General features: G+C 35.5%; 1 protein-coding gene across 47 annotated transcripts in view; it reads right to left on the bottom strand.

Annotated features, from left to right (window-relative positions):
• Positions 1-23027, bottom strand: part of MAP2 (microtubule associated protein 2) — a 278235-nt gene that overhangs the window by 15369 nt on the left and 239839 nt on the right. For 15 of the 47 annotated variants that reach the window (XM_082466889.1, XM_082466917.1, XM_082466895.1 and 12 more), the window contains 7 exons: positions 18877-22635; positions 18474-18680; positions 18167-18301; positions 15227-15288; positions 11613-11783; positions 10526-10673; positions 5709-6049 (listed from right to left, as the gene is read on the bottom strand). In XM_082466889.1, coding sequence (XP_082323015.1) covers positions 5709-6049; positions 10526-10673; positions 11613-11783; positions 15227-15288; positions 18167-18301; positions 18474-18680; positions 18877-22635 — 4823 coding nt within the window. The remainder of the gene's footprint in view (positions 1-5708; positions 6050-10525; positions 10674-11612; positions 11784-15226; positions 15289-18166; positions 18302-18473; positions 18681-18876; positions 22636-23027) is intronic. The other 32 variants (XM_082466892.1, XM_082466897.1, XM_082466903.1 and 29 more) reach the window with 13 other exon arrangements.

Here is a 23027-nt window from a genome sequence, read left to right as displayed (position 1 = left end):
ACTAGGGGAGGACAAGAAAAAACAAACAAACAAACAAACACTTTTTTTCTGCCTAGATTGTAGAGGCCAGTGGATGTTATTGTCATCTATTCCCCTTTTATCGTATAGTGCCCAGCATAGTCTCTGTAAATGATGAAAGAATAAATAAATATACAAATGAGAAAAAAGATCTAAATAAGCTTGTCTTTCTCTTTTTTTATAAAATTTATAATTTGTAAATTTGCCGATATATTAATAGCACTCAGTAGACGTTCACAGTGGTGACCATCATAATTTTATATAATGAGAAAAAAATCCTGTTTTACTATAACTTATCAGTTGCCTCCAGAATTAATTCCATTTTTTCATTTGAATATAAAATTGAAAGCAACTCATTCAAGTTAGCATGTGAAAGGCCAAAAAAGTCTCAGGATAATGCCTAAAACTTTATAAGAAAATATATAAAAGATTCCACTCTCCATTTCACACATTTCATTCTCTCCTTCCTCTTTCCCATTGCTCCCCCTTCCTCAATTACACTCCTATTTCAGAAACACTGCTTTTTCACTCAACTTCAGCTTGCCCTTTGTGGCACAAATATTTATGGAGTCTATTAGAGTACCTAAATGAATGTTTTTTGATGAGCTGCAATGCAAAAACACTGTAGAACCATGGATCTGAGAGCTTAAAGTATCCACATAGTCTATTTAAATGAGGTGGTGCTATATACAGAAATAAGTATTATTTTGTTGCGTCTATCCTACAAATAAGAAAGTCGAGGGCTTCCCTGGTGGTGCAGTGGTTAAGAATCTGCCTGCCAATGCAGGGGACACGGGTTCGAGCCCTGGTCTGGGAAGATCCCACATGCCGCGGTGCAACTAAGCCCGTGCACCACAACTACTGAGCCTGCGTGTGCTCTAGAGTCCGCGAGCCACAACTACTGAAGCCCGTGCGCCTAGAGCCCGTGCTCCACAACAGGAGAAGCCACCGCAATGAAAAGCCTGTGCACTGCAACTAGAGAAAGCCCGTGCACAGCAACGAAGACCCAACGCAGCCAAAAATAAATAAATAAATAATTAAAAAAATAATAATAAACTATAAAAAAAAAAAGTCGAGGACTAGAGAGGTCAGTATCTAAGGTCACACAATAATTTAGCAAAAAAGCTGGACCAAGAGCTCAGCTCTTACATTCTGATCCAATATTCTCTCAGCCAAAATTCACTGTGGTCCCAGTGTGGGGTGTTTCTTTGGGTAATAACTGTAAGAGCTTTAGGCAGTCACACTCATTCAACAAGTCACTAGAAAGAATGCATCTCTCGATGCATATAGTATACTACATTCATTCAACTTTCACTCAACAAATATGCCAAATGCCTACCATATACTGAACCCTGAGGACAAAATAGACCTCATCCCTGATTTTATGGAGCTTATGGTCTAGTAGGTGAGACAAGATAGACATTAAATAATCAATTATACAACGGAATGTATAAATATGGTGAGAAGCCCTGGCTACAGTATCGAGAGTATATCAGATAGAGAAAAGAACAGAAGTATTCTACTCAATATTCTGTAATAACCTATATGGGAAAAGAATCTGAAAATAATGGATATATGTATATGTATAACTGAATCACTTTGCTGTACACCTGCTACTAAGACAACATTGTAAATCAACTACACTCCAATATAAAATAAAAATTTAAAAAAAAAAGAGAAAAGAACAGATGAAGGGAGACTAGTTAACAACTATTGCAGTGATATCAACAAGAAATAACATATCCTGTGCTAGGGTGGTGGAGAGTGGACTGAAAGAAATGGGTAGAATAAGTGCTGTTTGGAGCACAAAATCATTAGCACTTAAAGATGGCCAGGATATGGAATGAAGGAAAGGGAGATGAAAAGAAAACTCTTAGTTCTGATTTGTGAAACCACCTCATTAGTAACTTTCAACTATCACAAGGTGCTTTGTATACTGATCTTCATAAAGCTGAGGGAGAAAAAACAAGAAACCTGTCAAAACATGTAGGAGTATTCCATATAAATCAAAGTGCCTATAAAAAAAATCTGATCCACAGATAGAAAAAGTACCATTCATTGAGTTGTTGCTTAAATTTTTTATGCCACACATTTAGAGAAATTGTTTATTTTCTTATCTTTGTTTAAATCAAGCAGCCAAGTCCTTAAAAAGCTAACACTATTTATTCTAAAATTTAGCTTTAGATTTAATGTAGATTAGGGAGCTAGGTACATTGACAGTTTTAAATAAATACACTTAATAAGATAGCTTTACCTATGCCTTGAGTTAAATCAACCAAGCTTACTATCTATAGTGAATCTGAGATTGCATATGTTTTTTACAGTAGAATGAATTTATATTTTAGCTGAAAAGATTAACTTTATTGCTTTTTGTAAAGCTCCTCATATCTTCAGCTAGCTTATCTATTCCATTAGGCATTGATTTTGCCTCACTGAACTGAGCCCTGAGCTAAGCCTCTTTGCCAATAGAAAATTGGACTTCAACAGAAGAAATAATAGCCATAAGCACAAAACTTATACATATGGAAGAGCAATAAATGTTCAAACTGGGGCAAATAATAAAGCTTCCCAGCTTGGAAAGTTGTTGAATTCCTAAGACACTATATCTTTCATTATACATTTCCTCTCCCTAATATTAGTGATTGCACAAATTTTAAAACAACAATAATACAGCTTCTAAAATTAAATTATTTACATACAATTAAACCACTCTGAATATTATGACAATAGAGTCTGTGCAGATGGTTTGAATTAATTAAATTAAGGTTACAACTACCAATTTACTCCCATCTTCACCAATAAGAGTTGTGTGACTTTTTTTCTCAATAACTATAGATGACATATGTCTGTTACAAAACTGGGCTCCTACAGAAGGTATCAATATTGTCTTGGTCCTCTTCAGTGATTCTGGGTTGGTCACTGTCCATTCAAATATCCTAGTATATGCAATTACTACTGGGGACAACATGCCACTGGCTTCAATTTCCCCAACAGGGTGCATTTATGGATTCTCTGTCAGATAACAAGGGTCTTTAGCATATCATCTTGACAATTTCTAAGAAGCTTTAACATAAAAATTCTCTTAGTCATTTTATAAAGTTGAACCTTTAAAACCCAATCAAAATTCCTAGTTTAACATGTACAGAAAAAGACCCTTTCCTCACTCCTTGTATTTGAGAAGATCATATACTATAAGGAGGCTTTTAGGGGGATAGTGTTAAAGTGTTGAGTGAAATACTTTTCCTACAAAAACAGTTCAACTGTAGTGCATCTCAATTTCCCAACTCATTTTCCTTTCCAATTTAAATGCATTGATGCCATCTATCACAAAATAGAAGGCAAGTATGTTCCCTCCATCTATTTCTTATCCTGGAGAGGAAATACCTCCTGCTTCTCCAACAAAAGTCACTTTATATCTCCACTGTTGTAGATTTTTTCCAAGTCATCTGAAGATGCAATAGGATAATTTTGCATCAGGTTACTACTTGCCTCATGGAACAAGAGATTTTCTTCAAATGACATGATGATTTGAGGCTATTTTTGTTCCTTCTGTAATTTTTTTGCGTCATATGTCTTTACTAACCCTTAATTACCATAATCTCTAGGGCAGCATTAGTTCAGCTCAAACGAGTGAGACATCTTTATATCAATTTTATCAATTAACAAATATAGTAGAAGTCAATTAAAATTAGACATAGAAATATTCAGAGCCAGATATCATAATGAAGTAGAAAGAGAAAATAAATAAGTCTTCATATTTTGGGCTTCGTTTAACTTAATGGTTCTAGCAAAGCTGAGGCCAAAACAACTTTTTGTCTGTCTTGAAAAGTCCTTTGAATAAAATCATTTATTGTCAAATTATATCAATAATTATTCCCTTTTTATTAGATTTTTTTTAGTTTCAATAAAATATCTTTGAGGTACTTAATATTCCCTTGTGATTCTAAGAAGAAACAGGTTCTTTTAAGTATCAGTATTTTCCAGAAGATAAGCAAGTAAACCTCGCATTTAGTTAAGGAGAATACCAGGACACTGGGATATTTATAAAAAGAGAATTGATTTTAAATACACATGATAATTACTCTATTTTAGGGGGTAGCTCAAAAGAGCTAAAATAATAAACTTGCAAATTGGTACTAAATTTATTTTATTCAACTTACTCTTTTCAATTATTTATGTATAAATATAAAAATAATATGACATTTGGATATTTCCAAAAGGCTCAAAATATTTCCTTCTCTGGGATGTGCAAAACTATGATAAAGGCAAGAGTATGAGATTTTTCGAATTACAGGCTTAAACTTGGTAGAACTATTTTTGTTTTATGCTTAAAAACGGTTTCTTCTAGCTCATATTTTAATAACATTTTTCTATGAAAAAGCATCTTTCTGTGACTATATTATTATAGAATGTTATAGTTGTTCTGAAAATGGCATACTGAGTCCTTTGTCCCTTCTTTGGTTGATTTTTGCTTAACTCTTTGGACTTTCTTGAACAGAATCACAATGAGAAAGCAAAGAAGTCTGTTGCTAAGGGAAGAAGCAATATTAAATTTTTGTTTCAACACTGAGTTAGGAGTCTTCGACAGCCTCACGTTTTGGCAAGACATTTCTTCTAAACCTGCTGAAAATACATTTTCTTTGGCATGAGAGAGGGATACCAGAAATCAGTGGCAGGGAATATAAGAGATAAGAAAAAAAGTGGAAGAAAATAATATTGAGGTTAAAAAGAAAAGCTTTTTTAGTATATTGAAAGGGCATTACAAGTTTGCTAATGTATAAAGGAAATTATTGCTTTCTTTCTCTCTTCTTTCACTAACGGATGGGTGTTTTATCTCTTCATTGACAATAAAAGTCAAACTATGGGTATATCAATATCACAAGGGAAATATTAAATGATATTTGTATTATCTCCTTCCAGGCTAATTGCTTTGTCCAAACACATAGTGTAAAAGCAAGGTTCAGGTTAAGGTAGAACTCAAAGCCCTCTGGTTGGAAAAAAATGTGAATGTTTGCTCTGAAGCTGAAGTTAAGAGTTAGTAGGTAGAATTTTACTAAGAACCCTATTCAATACAATTAATCTGAAATAGATTTTCCAATAGAACCATACAGAACTGTCTATTAATTATCAACATGAATATTTGCCCTTTGCAATGTTTAGGCAATAGCAGCCAGAGAAGAAACTTGGGGAACCATGCTCTGATTTGGAATGAACATGGGAAAATGGTAGAAGATGTCATAGGAAATCCCTGGGGAGAAGGAAGGAGATAAAAGTGGAATTACTAAAAGATGGTCAAAGGAACTCACAGTCAGGATCTAAAATAGATCACTCAAATTCATATCAGAAATGTAACTTTAATCTCTTAAGTTAAAATCCACAAGGCAACAGAGATACATTTAGAAAAGATCTGTTAGGTAGTCAACTAGAAGATTCTCTTACATGGTTAAATCAATTTTTATCTAGTAATAACCACAAGGAATGGACATGCCATATGATTTCCATCATATTTCATAAGGTACCTTTCTCAGATAAGATCCATACTCTCAGCAATAAATCATAACCTGTAATGCTTTAAAACCTCCATCTCCCTTTTGTTTTAAGAACCGTTAGCCTATAATATGAGGATGGCAACATAATAAGTAACGGGATTTTACTTTGGCAGCAAATACGTGTGTTCCTGTGATTCTTACCTGCCCCCCTTTAGGCTGGTATTTTATGTTGTCTGTTGATCCAATTTTGGATTTGACATTCTTCAGGTCTGGCAGTGGTTGGTTGATAAGCCGAAGTTGCTTGGGAGTAGCAGGAGATTTTGGAGGCGTACGTATAATGGCAACTTTCTTCTCACTGGGCACCAAGATGGCAGACTTGGGGGTTCCTGGTGTGTGAGGGGTCCTGGGGTAGCTAGGGGTTCCAGGAGTGCCTGGTGTGCGTGAAGAATAGCTTGGTGGGGTGCCAGGAGTGATGGCGGTTGATCCGGGGGTAGTGGGTGTTGAAGTGCCACTTTTTCCTGCTCTGCGAATTGGCTCTGACCCTATATTAACAAACAAAACAGAACCCAAACCACAGTGTCAGAAAGTTCTCCTGGAGACACCCCTCTTCCCATCCATTGTTAGAACTCATAATTCATTAAATTTCTAAAGGATTTAGAATATTTATGAATTACAACAATGCTCGAAAAGGTGAGAACCTCCTATTTTTAGGCCCATAAACTGGTGACATTCTTTTGATTCTATCAATGTGAAGATAATACTTGGGTTTTCCTGATTTATTCTTAATTCTCATTATGAATGTGTCAAAAGTATTTTCTTCTTGTGTGATCATTTAGGCATATGGATCTGCCTTTAGTTGGAAAAAGAGTCTGCACTTAACGTTCTTTGTGGGCTCATATTTACTGAAGAGTCCTTGAATGACATGCAGACCACTCGTTCTTTTGTGTAGTAAGTTTATTCCGAGATCCAGGTGGATACACAACATAAAATTGTATATTTAGATCACATGCTTTTGGCCTGCATAGAAAATTATTTAACTCTAAATAAAAAAAAAAATCTAGTTCTCTCCTTAGAAAAGTGGGATGTTATAAAAATTTATTCACAGTGACTCTTGTACCTGATTGTGTTTGCAAATATTTCCTTTATAAGGAAATATATCTTAGCTCTTATTAGAAAAAACAAAACAAAACAATTCCTTTCCTTAGAAAAGTAGGGTGTTGTAGCAATATGCTCACAGTGAATCTTGTACCAGATTCTGTTTTCTCCCATACTTTCATTACTAGTTTGCAGTTTGGAGTCAAATCAATAATCCTTCACTGTCTATTAATAATAAAGATATTGTGAGGTGTATTTCTTTGCCTCAACTTGATGTTAACCTCATTTTATCATTTAACTCATTTCCCCTCATTTTCCTATGCTATGTTTCTCACATTATTTTTTTAATGTGGGGTTAAATGCCATTTCAAATGCTTTTTTGAAAGAATAATGATATAAATCAGTATACACCTTAACAGATTTCAAAGCACTTTTGTGAATACCGAACATTTGATAACCAAACATACACACACGCAGTAGAGGCAGCTCTTATTATGTCTAATTTAACAGTAAGGACATTGAGGTTCATTTACCCAGATGATACTAAATGCTAAGCCAGATATGATATTTAGCTTCTTAATATTTGTTGAACTTTCTCTTAACTCTAAAAATCTTTTGTCTAAAATAATACATTGATTCCAATAATAGAACACTGATTTACATTGTTTACATTTATTATACAAATTCTTTCACTTTTTAAAATATTTTATAGAAGGGCATGATTTTTATTTTTTACTACTGAGTATGTAACTTTGTAAAATCAATGAATCTTCTGGAAATTTTGTAGAGGATAAAGATAAAACTCATTAATTTTAAAATCAATGAAGTAAAAGGGATCGTAGAGTCATCTGATGTAATTCATCATCAGTGCAGAAAGTTCTTCCTGAGAAAGGAGACAATTAATCTTTGCTTAAATATTTACAAGGAGTGAGCTCAAGAGCGCTTCTGAGATAATTGTAGTCTGCAGACAAAGTAAATCTACCCATTGGTCTAGACTCTGTCTCCTGGATAACCAGAATAATTTTACTTCCTCTCTCAGTGAACAGTTTTCACGTATCAAGGCAAAGTTGCCCTGTGTCCTTTTGGTCTTTTAGTAGAAGGGCAAGACATGGGTAGACTATTCAACTGGCAATATGAAATGGGATCTGAGAAGAGTAAAGTGATAAATTAGTGATTTTTATTGCTTTCCACAAATATGACATTTCAAGACCAGGATAATACAATCACATTCAACTTGTCTTTTTGCAGATTCCTGGTATAACATTTGTTTATGGTAAGGTTTTGATGTTGGTTTGAGTCAGTCACTATGTCCTGAAAAATCTCTTCAGAAACTTATTTCTTCCTCAGATGTATTCTCCATCACGTCATCACTTTTAAATAGCTCAGGTCTTTTGGGGAGAGGGATCATCTCTGTATTATTTGCTGCTCTACCTAACACTGGTGTCTTTTATGGGGCCTGAACACAGCAGGAGCTCAACATATTTTTTTTTAATGGTATGAATTTGATTCAGAATATATCCAAGTGTGCTGAGGTATTTTTCACTTCATGAAGACTGAGTTAAAGCAATAATCTGGATGTGCATAACAATATTTACTAAAAGAAACATTTGTGTAAAAGTAAGAGTTATTTCTACACCCCTAGAAAATGGCTTTAAGTTTTGAAAAAGTAAAGGAGGAAGGTTCTGTGTTATATCTGGAGAATGAGAAAAAAACACAAGTATTAAGAAGCTCTTAATGCTGCTGTTCAATAGATATGATCAATTTTTATTGTAATAAATTATGTTCTAGTCATCAAAAATGACAAATTTTTGTTTGTGTTTCTTATTAGTTCTGAAATAGAAAAGATTAAATCTAAATTACTAAAATGATTTAAAAAATATTTATGAGTTACTCTATGACACTATGTTCTTATCTATCTTGTCAACTCTTCAATGACAATGTCTTTCCCTCCTCTTGGGCTGAATGAACTTCCTGCATAGCACTTTCTTTCAAATCTTTTCAATAGCTGTACAAAATGCTAGAATATTCCTGTGCGCAGTTAAGGAGATGATAGGCAAATGGGAGGAGGCAAACTGATTGTTCTGCTAATTGCTATGCCTTTTAGCTATTGCTATGTAGAGCTAAAATAGACCCTATGTCCCAGATTATCAGAGTATCCGTTATGTTCATTACCAAATAATATAATGCTGTATGCTTATGAGCATTAAGTAAAGGTAAAAAGTCAAAACAGAATTGGCTCAGAACATAAAAAGCAATTTGTATACAGATACATTTTAAAAGGCAGAGTACAGTGGCTCAAAGATGTGGATTTATGTAAGAAAATGTCATTTTGCTTCCATAGCAACACATACAAGCATAATTCAAGGTGTGCCTTTGGGAAGCACTCGGTGCCTTTGTGTTGGGTCAACATCCCTGGGGTAATTGCTGATGCCCAATTCCAACTCCAGGTATTTGGAGTTAAATTCTCTTCTCTGGAGATTACTCTTAAACATCTTCTTTGCTAGTTCATTTGCATACTTTACATGCGTTAAGGTGAAAAAGAGTTTTAGTGATTTCAAAGTGTTCCTAGCATGTATTTCAAAGGATGTTAATGCTTCATGAATCCAAACGGTGTGGGACACAATGGCTTTAATTATAATAAACACTTTCACTGTAGGCAAAAAACACTGTTTAAGTGTCATACAAAACAGTCACATTTGAAGTGGGGCAATTATTATTAAATACTTAGAAAATAAGTGGTGAAATCAACTATAATGTGTTAGTAGTAGCAATTTCCAACACCTTTGTAATGGATTTTAAATGACAGAGATGCTATTCTCCAAATGTTTCCACCATTTTGTAATAGTTTTTAAATGACAGGGATACTATTCTCCAAGTGATTCTACAGAACAGTTCCCTAATACTATTTCTTCTAAATAAATACAGAGAAGACATTTAGAGGATAGGTTGTGAACTTATCAGTGGGCTGAAAACCAAATTCAACCATTTACTAGCTGTGTAGTATTGAACAAGTTACTGTCTTTAAAAGGTCAGTTTTCTCATCAGTAGATTTAATGAGGTTATTAATACCTAACCATCAGCATTGTTAATTAAACTGACTGAAAAATGTGTCTTAAGATTTTAGCACATATATGTGATTAATAAATGGTAGTATTTTTGTGGTAACAGAAACATGTTTATGAAAATAATTTAAACTACTAGATAGTCTTGGTAGCAACACGGCACATAAGTGGGTAATGATTGGAAATTTTTATATTCTTTACATAAACTGTGATAATTGCTGACCATTACATTATGAAATCAAAAGAAATTGAAGCTATTGCACAGAACACGCTATGTTTACAGCCTCACTGGAATGCAAATTCTTACCAAATTGAGCAGGATCCTTAATTTTGATTGTTGATTTTCTAGTGAGATTTTAGGACTTGGAATTCTAATAAAAGTTAAGCTTTTATATTTAAAAAGTCCCTGGACTTCCCTGGTGGTCCAGTGGTTAAGACTCCGAGCTTCCACTGAAGAGGGCACGGGTTCCAGCCCTGGTCGGGGAAGTTCGGTACACCGTGTGGTGTGGCCAAAAAAAAAACAAACCCTGACTATTGGTTTTCTCTACTAATTAGTTCTTTCGAATTTTCTTTTTTACTTTAAACTTGAAGAGAGAAAATATATTCTGAAAACGACTTTATTTCAATCCTATCTAATGGATAATGAGGTAGTATGTACTCATTTCCTCCATCAGTTGTTTTGACTCAAATAATTGTTTTGGACCCATTGAGAGTCTGGATCTCTGATTCTTAGGACAAATATAATCTGATTTTAATGCATATTTTATTTGCAAATGTAAAATATAAGTACATTATAAGCTACTCCACTTAAGGGATTTTTAAAAAATGAATGAAAACGAAGCCAAAGCAAAATAAACCTACTAGTGGTCCGCCGTGCAGAAGAGGAGATAGAACTGTTGAGAGAGAAGGAGTTCTCATCTCTGTCTCCTGATACGCCTCGGCGAGGAGGGAGAATGGAGGACGGTCTCGGCAGAGAAGAGCGCTTTTCTGGGCTCTTGGTTACTCCATCCTGATTGGGGAAAATAAAACGACGTTGGGTTCCTGTGAATCTTCGTTTTAATTATACAAAGTAATTACATTGATCTGGCTAATTTTCCTCCTGTGCTGATAGATGAATTTCTTTTAATCCACACTACTGACTTTTATATACTTATAAGCATTTCTGCTTCAAAACTTAGAAAGAATTCAGATTTGCCTAGAGGTTTTATAAAAATATATTATTTTGGAGTTAGTGCTAAAAATCGATGGTGAAATTCAAATTCTAAATGATAACATGGATAAAAATAATGTGCTCAAGTAGTCTCCAGGTAATTAATAATCTTAACTGAGAAGTCTTCATCAGCATGGTAATATATTAATCAGAAAGGACCGGCAGAAGGGCACTGCATGAGCAGTATTTAGCAATGATCACCACCATATACCGTGCACTTACGTGACAGGAGTGCTAAGCACTTTACATCCATTTATGATTTAATTTTTACAAAAAATTTTATATGCATTTTAGAGCTGAGGAAACAGCTTTCATCAGTTTATGTAATTTTTTCAAAAATCACTGAGTTGAGAGGTAGCAGAGTTAGTATTAAATCTTGATGTGTCTGACACTGAGCCCAAACTATTATATTATATATAATATAATTTGGTACAATATTATATATAATATGCCATATGTAACATCATATATATATTTTGTATTTGAAATTTTATTAAATATCAAATAAATAATAAATAAATTATGCATTGCATATCTTACAAAAAGACATCTATTTTTTAATGATTAGACTAGTTATAACTATTGAAACACTTAATTTGTACTTGTTTTTAATAAGGTCTATTGTTTATATGTCAAACACTTCAGAACTGAAAGTCTTTGCTTTCATACATTTACTGAATTGTGTCCTTCTCCCAAATTATGTTCCTTTCTGCACCTTTGATTGGCTTGCTGCCTTACCTTGTTCCCTGATTCTGAGTATGGTAAACGGTCTGTGGAGCCCGCTGAGGTGGGCTGTATGAATAAACTGTCAGAAAATGTAGCCCTTTTAGTCGTACTAGGGCAGGCTGAGCTGCATCGTGGGGACTTTGTGCTACCCTGTAAGGCAGGAATCTTTGACAAGGTAGAATTCTAGCCATGAAAGAAAACAAAGAAAAGCACAAAATAAACCAAACTATGAAGTAAAAAGAAAATTAAAAAAAAATATGTAAACATATAAGAAATTAAATGTCTGCTTTTAATAAGAACACATGATAAATGGTTATAATCAATGATAGAGATGTATATTATGTGAGAACAAGAGATTTTCATTGAACACATCTTTTTAACTGGAACTAACTTAAGAATACATATATAATGAGAATATAGATTAAAATATTATTTATAAATTCTATGTATAAGGTCTCTGATTAAGCCATAAACCTTATAATGACACCATATTTGGAAAATATCTTGAGAGTCTGTTGGAATTGTTCCTTTAATAAACACAGCCCTTAAATGGTATATATAATCAACATTTTGATCACATTTCAAGAACTTTAGAACAAAGTATATTTAAGGCCTAATATTGGAAAATAGTTCTTTTTTAAGTTGAGAAAATGCATTTTCAGATTATCTACACTGATTTCATCAGAAAATTGCAGATTTTATATATAATGAGTTTATTTTATGAGTCAAACGCATACCAGGGACCAAGTTATACCATAGAATTAATAACATTTTTATGCAGAGACCACAGTTTGTATGATGTGTTATAAATTCTAAAAATGAAAGTCAACACTGACTAGATTGCCCATAAAAATCACAAGACTTATTTCACAGGTATTGATAATCCCTGGGAAGATTGTCAGCAAGAGCAAGTGTACGTGGGTTGGACATATATATACAGCTTTTGGAGAAAGTTATGCTGGCATGCCACATGTCTCAGGGGAGACTGTTAAAAATACAGACAAGTATGACAAAGCCGAGGAGATTTTTATCTTTAAATAATTAATATGATTTAGCCAATACAAAAATAGCAGTTGAAACTAAGATTTTTATCTCAAGTTGTAACCTCCGTAGACACTCAAAGAGGCATAAGTATTCACAGATTGCACGAATCACTTCTTGTTTTACAGACCCAGCACCCTGAGTGGGAAGTATAACTGGGTCAGCACAAGTCATTCTTTTTTGACTGATGCTACCCACAAATTAGTGAATTTCAAAAGTGTGGAATAGGAAAGAAAAATGGAGTAATTGGATTGCCTCAAATTATGAAAGACATCTACTAATCTCCTGCTAAAAACAAAAACAAAATAAAATGAACAAACAAACAAACTCAAATGAAATGAAAGATTATAGGTTAGGTTCACAATAAAGATCAATTGAAAAATCGGAGAGAACTGTTCTGATGGATGTACTGAGTTAATCCTGAGGTTTTAGGAAACATAGGAAGAGGATGAGGTTACAAGGAAAAAGGAGGATTTTAAATGAGAAAATTAGAAAGAATGGTGGTCTAATCTCTCTTCTTCAGAAGGATGAGATGGGTATTTACAAGGAAAAAAAGTTAGTTCTTGTGTCAGATGTATATGGTCTCTGTCCAAGTGTAAGCATTGAATGCTAATTCTTGTTGAGTTACTTGAAGACCAACGGACTTGAAAATTTCTGAAACATTTTGCAAACAATGCAATCTTAAAAATTATTTTCCTACCAAGAGAAAGCTCAGACTTACTTTCTGTATCTGCTCAGAGAGAAAGCTCGGACTTACTTTCTGTATCTGCTCCTAAAGACTTCCACTTTTAAAATAATAATAATAATAATAATAACTATTGCTGCTTATTGAATAAATACTATGTTCTAAGCACTATAGAATATACTATTTCATAAAATTACTGTACTTAGTGTTTACAACTCACTTATGACATAGGAATTTTTACTCCTCCCCTTATTTTTGGAAAATTAAGACACAGGAAGAAAAAGACCATATAGTTAATAAACGTTCAAAACTTGGATCTGGCCTGTTTCATGGCCCTGCTCTTAACCAACACAACCCACTAGTTCCCCATCAGAAACAGAAGGTAAAGAGATACAAATCTTGAAATAGCAGTGTGGTCAAAATAAGGACTAAAATTACCAAAGCAATAAATGGATTCTATTGCTTGCCATAAGTTCAGGAATATGTCTGAAAACATTTACATAATAATCAAATACACATATATTTTTTAATCAACATAAAGTCCCTTGGCTTCAATATGATATAAAAGGTTTGGCTGTCATTGAAAATGAATTCCTATTTTTCACAATAAATAAAGAGAAGTCTAAAATTTTCTTAGTTTTTAGAAAGCTAAACAAAGAATTGTGATTTACATATCATACATGATGGCTAAGACCCAGAACACTGTGATACATTACTAATTATCATCACTCAAATTATTTGTTGTAATTTTAGGATTCCATGAGAAGTCTTTTAATTTTTTTCTTTCAATGAGAAAGAAGTAAAATACTTTGTGTTGGTTTTGGTCTTTTTAAAGTTTAAAAAACATGATTAATAATATAAAAATAAAATTTGCAAAATAAGAAATATAAAAGATTTATAAACATAGAAGAAGCTAAACATCATTAATACAACCAAATTAAAACAACAAAATATTTCATCTCCATAGCTTGGTAAATATAGAAAAAGTATAGAGATATCTAGTAATAACGAATATAAGCATGTTCATATACAGCTGGAGGACATATAAGCTGTAGAACCTTTCTGGAGGGCTATTTGACAATATGCAGCAAAAAGTTTAAATGCGGACTTTCTTTTTGAAACAATGATTTTGCTACTAGAAAATTATCCTAAGGAAATGCATATGGATACATTCATAGATGTAGCCAAAAAGATTTCCACAGTAATACTGCTAAAATAACAGAAAACTAGTTTGAATGTTAAGTAATGGGAAATTGATTAAGTACATCACTGTAAAAATATAAAATGCAATATTATGTAGTCATTAAAATGATGTACAAGCATGTTTAATGACATGGAAATCTGTTTATTGTTTAATTAAAAAACCGATATGTGGTGTTTCCATCTGTGTTATTAAACCTATAAATGTGTAAAAAAAATTAAGATTTTATGTCAAAATGGTAACTGCAGTTATCTTTAGATAAGGAGATAATATATTTTTACTTATTTTTCTCATCTACATTAATTTTCTCATATTCTGATTTTGTAAAACAACAATGAAAATGTGTTGTAAAATACAGTTTAGTGTTGATTATAATGGTCTATCTTGATTCTATGAAAAGTAAATAAATTGGGCTCCCCCGCTTTTGCCAGATCATTATGGTGTTTCACATGTTTTTGTCTTACTAACAAAGAGGCAGCCTAAATCCCAGCTCTGCCCTCACCAGCTACCATCACATTCCAGAAGACATTCGGACATGCTTGAATGCCATCGAGAATCAATCTGGGTGAGTGAATGATGTAAAATGTTTTAAAAGAGTAAACATCTAAAGTCTAAATTTTATCTAAAATTATTAAAACATTGCCACTAATACCAAAGGGAATGTTGAATAAAGAACAAGGAAAAAGTTATTTTACTCACAGACACTTTGTCCTTTGCCTGTTTAAATACACTGGGAGCCTGAGCTGATTCAGCACCTGCTGCTGTTGAAAGAGGAGACAAAAACAACCCCACACTTAGTGGCTAAAGACCACGTAAATGCATTTTTAATGCCTTCTGGATATTCAGTTGTGGCAACAGACTAATGCAAAGCGAATTTTGTTTATATTGAGACTCAAATTCAGTAACTGAAGAAACCCGAATAATAAGAACATTATAGCCTGTGGCTCCCACTATAGAGTGTGCTAATTACTATAACCCAGTGTTTACCAAAGCACAGGTAAGCACACCAACTAATTTTCTGTTACCAATGTACCCTTAAATTACTATTGATCCTTCAGAATGGAAATCATAGGACAGTAATCCGAATGCTGCAGAATTTAAGGAAAAGGGGAGTGATTGGTTTCTAGGGTGGGCATCACATAAGAATATTCACGGAGATTCCCAAACCTTCTTTATGTAGCCACTGTCATATCTACAGATATTTCTGCATTTTATATTTTAAACTGTCATGGTCTGCCAACCCCTTTCCCTCTGCACCCCTTCATTTCACAATATGAATGACACACTTGTTTGACGTGAAACGGACCACATGAGAAGGGAAGGGAAGAAAAATGGCTTGTCAAGAAGAGAAAACATGAGAGGAATTTTAAGTTCAGTAAAATAGACCATGTTCTACACATGCACTTCCTGTATGAAATTATTACCACATCTGTTACTGTTGTTTCTCTTGCTGCTGTTTTATACTTCTGGTTTCAATTTTAAACTCCATCATCTCTAGCATAATTTCTGCTGATGACTTACCTGACTTGACTTAAATATCTTTCATGATTGAACACAACCCTTTGTGTTTGGGGAAACTGTCCCTATTTAACAATTAGGCTAAAAAATAAAAGGCATAAACTTGTGTGTTTACTTCCACCTTAATTTTCTTTCCAAGAGAGAAATCCTCTGGAAAAAAAATACTTATCCTTATAAGTGCTCCAAATGAATTTCAAAAAGGTTTCTTATGCCATGTGCAGTTCTAACACAAAAATAGTAATGGTCTACAATATGTTCTATGCTATTTAGGACTGGCTAGTAAGATTATTCGCAGACTCTGAAACTAATTTTTTTTTTAAAAGAAGCAGTGCAAATTATGCCTCTTTACTATTTCTACAATAGAGCTCATTTTTCTGCGACATATATACTTTGCTTTAAGTCAATGAAACTCATGTTTGGTATATGCTTTCTGTTTGAGTATCTTAATATTTGAATAAAAAAGGAAGATCCTAATTAGTCCAAAGATCTTAAATTTCCTTTAATGAATGAAATAAAAAGGCAAGTTATTCTCAGTGTGGCATATTGAATACTACTGACATGCAGGTACTTCACCAAACCATTTGACATTTCCTCTGAAACTGTACAATCCTAATATATTTTTCATCTTTTTAGGTGGCATATAGGACTTTTATGCCCCAACCAAGAGATTCTGCCTGTGCAAGCATTTTTCTAACTAGAAGAAAAATTCCAAGTTTAATGAAAATGTACTAAGTAAGATGCACTATAAGATTTAGAGATGTCATGTTAATTCCTAACTCTTAACTTAGAGGAACCCTTCATTCTAAACTTTCATCATCAAGGTGTGTGTATAATTATGTCTTCTACTTTCAAATCCTGCCTTACATACTAGTTCTTGAAGGATGCTCATGAGATATTTCCTATATGAAGAACACAAATTAAAAATACTTGAAACTTTTAGTGGCTATCATGAAACCATCAACCTTGATTTTTTTTCTTACAAGGGTTAATGCTGTTCCTAACCCTTTAAAGCCATCCAAAGATTCATATAAAGGCACTTCTAATGTATAATGGATTGGGAAATATTCCTTTCTGACTTAAGAACTCTGATGCCTTCTTTTGTAGACTGCAATTGTGCCATTTAATCAATGCTAAAATAAAATATATTCTAAATGAAGAGTATCCTAATATAATTATACATTTAAAATAAATACTTTGCACTGAAATTTAGGAATAGAGTTTACATTATAGATATTATGTATGGTCTTTTATGATGATTTGTAACATGTTTCACTCCTTCATTCTACTACTTTTTTAAACAGTAAAAAACAAGTATATCTGAAGAAGACAGAACAATAAGAAGGTAGGAAAATAGAAATAAACCTAAATTCTAAGATATTGGGAGGGAAGGGGTTTATTAAATTTTAAATTTATTAAATTTTTGAATGCTACATTATGTAGGGGAATTTAGCAGTTTGGATCCAACACATTTAAGAAAATCCCAAGGACAAAATGTCAGCTAAGAGATGTAGTATCATCAGAAAGCCTGGCTAATTTTGGATATGAAAAATAAAATCTGATGGGATTACCAGACAATTTCCTTTTCCTTTTTTTTCTTTCATCCAAAAGCAAAGTAATTTTTCAACCACAATTTTACCCCAGATTTGCTTTTCATTTTCCATCTCAAAATCACTATGCATTCTTGGTGGTTCTCAGTAAATTCATCAACATCAGTAACAGATTTGGCAATAACAATATAGAAAATAGGACAAATACACATGGGTTTTTAAGCATGAGGGAGATAAATAAGCAAAATAATGAGAATGCATACCACGGTTATATTCATCGCCATCGTCTAACCAAACACACAGAATGAAAATAGGAATCCCCAGAACGTGACACTAGAGCACAATGCCAAGATACAATCACTGTTAAGTCTGAGCATGACAAAGAAACAGATGGTCATGACCTCTTCTGCAGGGAGGGAAAAAAAAAAAATAATGATACAAGACACTTAATAGCGAAATTGTTCATGACTGCTGAGATTCTTGGAAGAAAAACAAAACGAAGCTGCTACGGTAATGACATAAAAAAAAATACATGTCTATGTTTGCCAGCCACATTGCAGAATTGAACAGTCACCTGTCGTTTTCCGCTTAACACAGGAGAGATGAGTTGGTCTAGTATATTTGATAGCAGGTTTTAAAATGAATTTCCTGGAGGGAGAGTGGGCCTGAACTTCTGTTTTTTTAGCAAGTTCAGCCTTCTTATAAACTGCTATGAATAAGAAAACACAAAAAGCATACCATCAGGAAAAAATAAACACTTGGAGCAAAACCGAATGAAATTTCATCAATAATTAGTTACCACGGTTAGGCAGTTTCTTCTACAAAAGAGTAATAATGAATTACTTCAAAAACATTTTTAAAGAAGTGATTGTTAAATGAACCTTTTTTCCTTCTCACTTCATCTCTGGAGACTGTGCTAGGTTCCTTTTTAGCTATTTTTCTTTCAGGAGTGGAAATTCTGCCTCTCCCGGTTTTAAAAGGCTTTTCTTTTCTATGTTTCTCAAGAGATGGTCTCCGAGCTTCCTTTTCAGCTTTCTCCTCTTTAGGAATAGTTTCTAACTGTTCTGTCATGATGCTCCTATCATCATCTGCGGATCAAAGCAAACCATGACAACAACAACAACGAAAACATTAGTAACAAATGTACAAAATCCTTCATCTATTTAAAAAAATGCAAAATCAAGAGATAAAGGGTCATTTTAAAATGTTTAAAATGAAAAAAAAAATTCCACTAGGTTACTGGATTTTATTTGGGAGTAGAAAATTTAAAAAAATAATGCACACCTTGAGTGTCCACCCAGAGGCTGTCAGCATCCATGATGGAGTCATCAATGGTGGTCTCGTCTTTGTAATCGTCATAGGTTTCTGTCTTATATTCTGAGAGTCCAACCTCTTCTCGCTCAGGGGAAGCCGGAGCTTCTGGGGAGCCATCCTTGGGTTCAGCCTGGGCTTCAGCTGCCTCTTCTACATCAAGCTCTTCTTCAGCATGGGGGGATGGTCTCCTTTCTACCTCAGGCTGCTCTAAGGCTGCAAAGCGCACACTGTGGGAACCCGACTCCCCTTCATCAGTTGTGGTTTGCACGACAGTGATGAAATCGTCCTCGATGGTTACAACGGACTCAATCACTCCCTTGTGTTCGCCAGGGCAGGTCTCCACAAATTCCTCCCTGACACCTGGGACACCCAGGTCAGTAATCTGAAGGGTGTCTGAGCGGAAGAGCAGTTTATCATATTCTCCCCGGGCTTCTATCTCTTCTTCCTCATTCTCAGCCTCTGCTGGTTCAGCTCCAGTGGCTTCAGGCAATGGTTCTGTAACATCAGAGGGCGTGATAGATATATCTGGGGTCTCCTTATTTTCTTCTTTTGGCAGCTGAATAAATTCCATCTGGACGTCAGCTCTCTCATCTGCGGCTAAATCAGCCTCTGAAACAGCAGGTGCACAGGGTATTTCCACAGACAATTTGATGGCAATCTCGTCTTGAATTAGAGAAGATTCTGGGGAAATTTCCTTCTTGCCCTCATCAGCTTTCAAGGACTCCATGGTGAGGCTTTCATGCTCACCGCTGGACTCATAGGACTCCTCTTTGTCTACAGCCTCCTGGTGCACCAGGTCAGGCTTGGCCACCTTCTCCTTGACTTCTGTTTCACTAACTTTTGTGCCTTCTTTCACGTGGCCAGACTCAACACCTATAAATGCATCTGCCTCCTGAGGTGCTGTGGATGAGGGGGCGAGGTCTTGGGTAGCCTTGAGTTTAAGCTCTGTTGCCTTTCCAGCATCTATGTGTAGCCCTGAGGCCATCTGTCCAAAGTCACTGATTTTAACATCTATCTGACCCTGGTCAGCTTTCTTTGCGGCAAAATCCAGTTCTGGTTCAGCTTTTTGGGATGGTTCTACTTCAGCTACCTCTGGCACGGAACTAAGACCTTTCTCTGCTTTCTCAGCTATGAGAGGTGACACATCTTTTGAGACTGTCAGTTCTTTGGCTGAAGCTTGCTCATGGGTTACTCCTAATCCAAAAGTTTCAACTTTATCACCAGCCTCTTCTGTTTCCTTGGCATGTTCTTTTGAATCGGCATGTTCTTCACTTTTTTCTAGTAAAGTATCCAGCTTATCATTCGCTTTCTTCTCCTGATCAAACTCCCTACTCAGTCCTGATTTGTCACCAGAGATAGGCGGGGATGCTTCTTTCTCAGCACTGAGTTCATCTTTGACTCTTCCAGCAGCTGCCAGTTTGACTTCAATCAGTGAAAGATCCGTGACCAAATCTCTTCGTGCTTTATCATCAGTGCCTTCATAAAAGGAACCACTCTCCCCAGATAAATTCTCACTGTCTTGAACAGGTGATGGGAGTGGGACTGTGTATTTATTGAACACACAGTAGCCCAGGTCTTCGAGCTGACTGTCAGTTTTAACGATGACGTGGTTTTCATCAGTGACAGGGGGGAAGCCAGTACTACTCTCCTCCACCACAGTCTCTGATGGGACTGATTTTCTCCTGGCAACCTCAGCATCTGCACTCACGGAAGCTAATCTGGACCTTGTGCCTGCCAGGTCTAGCATCTCAGGCAGGTCAGGTGCCATGACAGTACCATTTTTGTAATAATCTTTGGCTAGGAAAGGTGATTCACACGATGTCTCGACTTGGGTGTTTTCCTCTCCAGTAGCTTTTTCCCCCTTTATCTGTTCTTTTTCTTCCTTGCTTTCTGTTGGGAAGCAAGGGGCTTTGTCCGCTGCAGGTGTTGTGGCTGGAAGGTAATCATCTCCTTCGTCCATACTTCCACTAGTGTTGGTTAGAATATCAGAAGCAAGGGGAGAAAGATCATGCCCCCGACCAAAGTTAAATCCAAGGGCTATGGAATCCAGGCAAGACATGGGCAAATTGATTGACATGCTTCTTTGCTCTATTGCAGACCTACCACCAAGTCCTAAACTCCTGCTTAGTGTCAAGTCATCCTTATTCTTACTGTGGAGATCCCTTTTCTCCCCATACACTTTTGGATCAATAGTGAACATTCTTTCTTGAGGAGAGCTGGGCTCTTCAGGTAAGTCAGATGGATAACTCTGTGTGAGAGTGCTATACCCTGCTTCTTGTGCTGGAGCACTGGGCTGGGAGTCTTTCTCTGCCGGAAGTGCCTTGTCGCCGTTTTTATACATGGAAGATACGGTATCAAAAGACTCTTGGGCACTTTCTCTTGTGTCACTCAGTTCATAGTAATCACTGCCTGGCTGGATACTTTTTGTCACTTCTTCTTTCAAGGCAGATGTTTCAAAGTACTTGGACATTCCTGACTTATCTTCATAAAATGGCATGTCAAGCTCAGCTGACGTGACAGCTCCAACTCCTTCAACCTTATTATCTTTGTCAGCAACTTTTTCTTCAAAAAGCTCCTGGGTGGCACTCTTTTCACTTAGTGCAGCTGGTTCAGTCATGACTTTTTCCGGTGTCTTAGAGGTCACGGCTGAATCAGTAACTGCTTGCTCCAAACTTACAGGGAATGAGTCCTGTTTTAATATATCTGTGGGAAGCTCCTGGCCTTTCGGTTCTTCTTTGGAGTAAGTGTGCTCTGTGGAGGGCTGAATTACACCTGTTTCTTCATCTGTCAATTTTGGGGCTTCGCTCTCTTTTGACACAGCTTCTTCGTCAGAAATGGTTGTTTGTTCTTCAAGCTTTAGGTGAGGTTCCTTTTCAGTAAGCACAGATTCCTGTTCACTGAAGGTGGGAGTCTCTTTTATCTGCACACTCTCTTGCTTTATGGTCCCTTTCTCTTCTCCTAAACCTTTCTCCAGACCATAATCTTCCACAATCGAAATGTGAGCATCTTTGGGTGATGTAACTGCCTCTGAGGCTGGTGCTTCTGCCATTTTGTCAGGTTGACCCTTACGGGGCTCTTCAACTTTAGAACTATCTTTGGCAGTCGCTGGGCTACCAGTTTCTTCCAAAGATTTTTTGTCATCTGGCTGTAATAGGGCGGGGGCAAAGGGTGATGTTGCTGCAACAATGTCATTCTTTGTGACATCTAAAGGAAGAGTGAAGCTTCCACCCTGAAAGGGACTTGGCATGGGAGAATCAAATTGTTTCCCTTCCCATTTTGGGATGTCCTCAAGTACGTCTTTTTCCTTCATGGGTGTTAGGGGGCCAGGAGATACTGGAGCAACTAAACCCCACTCATCCTTTTTTGCTTCCATTGGCATTTGGATGAACCAGTCCTTTTGCTCTTTTGCAGCTGAGGGCTCTGCGGGAAGGCCAATATCAGGTACCACTAGGCTCGGTTCTGTCTTCTGTTTTGTGTCTTCTAGGCTGGCACCCAGAGTATGCCCAAACAGAGTGGGAGGTACTTTTTCTTCTTCTGTGTCTTGCATGTCCTTTTTATCAGGGGAAGTTTTAGTTGTCTCAGGCTGAGAAACTAAGGCAGCATGTTGAAGGTCTTCACCAGGCTTACTTTCTTTCTCTGACTCCTTTTCCTTCTTGTCTAATGGCTCAGCTGGAGAGGGAGTCAATTCCTGTTGATCATGAAACTCCATCTTCGAGGCTGTAAGCAAACCTGAAGTAATTGGGTTGATTTTTAAACAAATAATAGGCAAGTGCTTTCAGGCAGTAAGCTTAAAATTATATTTTGAAATGGCAAATGAATGGTAGGGTATAAAGAAAAACTATGAAACATGCAAGCATGCTACTCATTTAAAAACCAATATGAAAATGTCAGGACTGAGATATATTTGTACGATTGCTAAAATGAACTCCCATTGTGAATTAATGTGTACAGAAATTGTAATAAGAGTATATTTTGAATACTCTTTTTTCCTTTGTTTGGTCTCTCTAAACAGTATGTGATGTGTACTGTAATAGAAAAAAAATTTCATGTGCTTTCTACAGATAAAATTACAAATTAAAGAATATTGAATAAGTAACTAACATTAAGGTACAAAAGAATCT

This window comes from Balaenoptera physalus (genome assembly GCF_965194825.1).
Source record: "Balaenoptera physalus genome assembly, chromosome: 6".
Classification (NCBI taxonomy): domain Eukaryota; kingdom Metazoa; phylum Chordata; class Mammalia; order Artiodactyla; family Balaenopteridae; genus Balaenoptera; species Balaenoptera physalus.
Note: the sequence above shows the minus strand (reverse complement) of the source record. Positions and strands in the feature narration are given on the sequence as shown.